This window comes from Merops nubicus, unplaced genomic scaffold (assembly GCF_000691845.1).
Source record: "Merops nubicus isolate BGI_N331 unplaced genomic scaffold, ASM69184v1 scaffold43371, whole genome shotgun sequence".
NCBI classification, from domain to species: domain Eukaryota; kingdom Metazoa; phylum Chordata; class Aves; order Coraciiformes; family Meropidae; genus Merops; species Merops nubicus.
Window position 1 is genome coordinate 1 of NW_008591039.1, and position 2,744 is coordinate 2,744.

General features: G+C 60.5%; 1 protein-coding gene across 1 annotated transcript; it reads right to left on the reverse strand.

Moving 5' to 3' along the window:
- Positions 1–3: 3 nt before the first annotated feature.
- Positions 4–2,737, reverse strand: LOC103782356 (solute carrier family 2, facilitated glucose transporter member 1; the record flags this gene model as incomplete). Its single annotated transcript, XM_008950125.1, has 8 exons — positions 2,573–2,737; positions 2,154–2,394; positions 1,642–1,804; positions 1,375–1,562; positions 1,160–1,264; positions 965–1,066; positions 502–705; positions 4–174 (listed from the first exon to the last, which is right to left on the reverse strand). Coding segments are annotated over exons 1-8 (1,221 nt in total), but the record flags the coding sequence as incomplete, so codon positions are not given.
- Between the last annotated feature and the right edge of the window lie 7 nt (positions 2,738–2,744).

Consider the following 2,744-nt stretch of genomic DNA (forward strand, 5'->3'; position numbering starts at 1 on the left):
GCTGTGGAACTCGTCCGGGGTCTTGTCGCTCTGGCCGGCGCCCCCCTGCCGGAAACCCGAGGCGATCTCGTCGAAGGTCCGACCCTTGGTCTCCGGCACCTTGAAGTAGGTGAAGATGAAGAAGAGGACGAGCAGCACCGTGAAGATGATGAAGACGTAGGAGCCGCAGAGTTGCTGGGAAGGAAGGAAGGGAGAGGAGGGAGTGAGGGCGTGGAGGAAGATGGTGCTCCACCGGCGCGATGGACTATGGCTGAAGGTCCATCTAGCGACCACTGTGGCTCCTCCTTCCACCCTTCTATAGAACCTCTCAAGTTGGAAAGGGACCCATAAGGCCCATCAGGGTCATCTAGATCCTGGCCCCAACTCTCTTCCCTCAGGGCATTCACCCACCCGACCCATGCCATGCCGGGTCTGAGTGCTCAGGAGAAGTCACACCACCCAACCCGTAAGGCTTGTGCCCCACCAAGCCCAGTCCCACCACGAGCACCAGGAGATGATTACCGCGATGTACTGGAAGCCCATGCCCACAATGAAGTTGGAGGTCCAGTTGGACAGCCCAGCGACAGCGAAGGCAGCAGGACGAGGGCCTTGGCTGAACAGTTCTGCCACAATAAACCAGGGGATGGGGCCTGGGCCGATCTCAAAGAAGGCCACAAACCCAAAGATGGCCACGATGCTGAGGTAGGACATCCAGGGCATTTGGTCCTAGTCCAAGGGAGAGAGAGAAGGTCAGCTTGGTGAAAGGGGATGGGGGAGCTGCCCACCCCAGATGATGAGAGTCGAGCGGGGTGCTGCCAGAGAAGCCACGAGGTTTCTGCAGACTGGATTTCTGGGACCTCCAGAGAGATGTGGGCAGCAGGGACAGCTCATCCATCACCCCTAGGAGGACAGCCCTTCCTCCAGTCCTTCCAACCAGACCTCCACGTCACCACAACCACCCTCCTCCTCACGGCCCCTCACTCACCAGCAGGGTGAGGGCGATGGTCATGAGCACCGCGCAGCCGGCCATGCCCGCCAGGCCGATCAGGTGCAGGGTCCTGCGCCCGGCCCGCTCCACCACGAAGAGCTGTCGGATGGAGAAGGGCACCCATCAGCACGTCCCCAGCCAGGAGGGAAGCCCCCCCCTTCTCTCCACCTTCCCTGGTGGACCAGAACTCACCGACACGACTGTGAACGCCGTGTTGACCACGCCGGAGCCGATGGTGGCGTAGACGGGCTGCTCCACGCCAGACTTCTCGAAGATGCTGGTGGAGTAGTAGAAGACCTACAAAGGGCAGGGATGAGCCATGTGGAAAGAGGTCTTGGAGGCAGCACGACCCAAGCTGTGGGTGAAACAAGCTGAGCCATGTTGTCCAGGTCCCTCCCCACACTCACTGCGTTGATCCCCGAGAGCTGCTGGGACAGCTGCAGGACGATGGCGATGAGGATGGGCTGGCGGTACATGGGCGAGCGGAAGAGCTCCATTATGGTCACCTTCTTCTCCCTCATCATTTGTCGGCTCTCCTCCTTCATCTCCTGGAGGTCGCTGCTGACATCCGTCGTGCCCCGCAGCTTCTTGAGGACTAAGTGGAAGAGGTGAAGTCAGGAGCAGCTGAGGACCCTCCTGCGTGGTGGGCCGAGCTCAGAAACAGGGTCACTCACCACTCTTGGCTTTGTTCTCCTCGTTGCGGTTGATGAGGAGGAAGCGAGGGCTCTCGGGGGCGAAGGGCAGGATGATGCACTGCAGCAGGGCAGGGATGAAGATCAAGCCCAGGAGCAAGGGCCAGAGGGACTCGTTTCCCATGATCAAGTCCAAACCGAACACCTGAGGACAAAAGGGGTTGAGCCACCCTTTCAAGTTGGACCCAACTCTGCTCCTTGCAGGTGGAGCTCCAGGCTTGGATCCTCAGAGGGACACTGACGGCTGCGTTGCTTCCAGGTGGCCAACAGATATCACATCATGCTGCTGCCCATCGCAGACCTCAAGATCTCACAGCCATCCCCACTCCCACCATGCTCCAGGTCCCCTCCTCCAGCCCCAGCTCCGTTGAAGGACCGTGCAGCTCCAAAGCTCTGCACTGCTGCACTAAACCCCATCCCCTGCAGACCCCGATGAACATCAGCACCGCAGATGGGAGAACTCTCCCCCCACCAGCCGGTTCTCCCACACTCACCTGGGCGATGAGGATGCCCAAGACGATGCCGAGCTGGTGGAAGGTCCCCAGTGCACCCCGCAGAGCTGTGGGTGACACCTCGCCCACGTACATGGGCACGAAGCCGGTGGTGAGGCCGGAGTAGAGGCCGATGATGAAGCGGCCGAGGATGAGCATCTCGAAGGAGAAAGCCATCTTGGAGAAGCCCATGAGGACAGCAGACAGGAAGGCGAGAATGTTGGACATCAGCATGGAGTTGCGCCTGAGGAGGGAAAGGAGGAAGGTGAGGATGACCACAGGGGCAAGAGAGGCTTAAGGGGTGTTGGGGGGACCCAAACAACAGCTCTTGACAGGAGCGAGGTGCCCAAAACCACCCTGCTGGGGTGAAGCTGCACAATCACCCCCTCCTAGCTGAGGTCCAGCGGGGCTTTGGCGCTCACCGTCCGAAGCGATTGACGAAGAGCCCCACGGAGAACGACCCGATCATGCCTCCCACAGAGAAGATGGCGACGGAGAGGGACCAGAGCGTGGTGAGGGTGGCGGGGCTGATGGGCTCCTCGTATCGGTGCAGCCACGTGCGGTTGTAGAAATCCTCAATCACCTGCCGAAGGC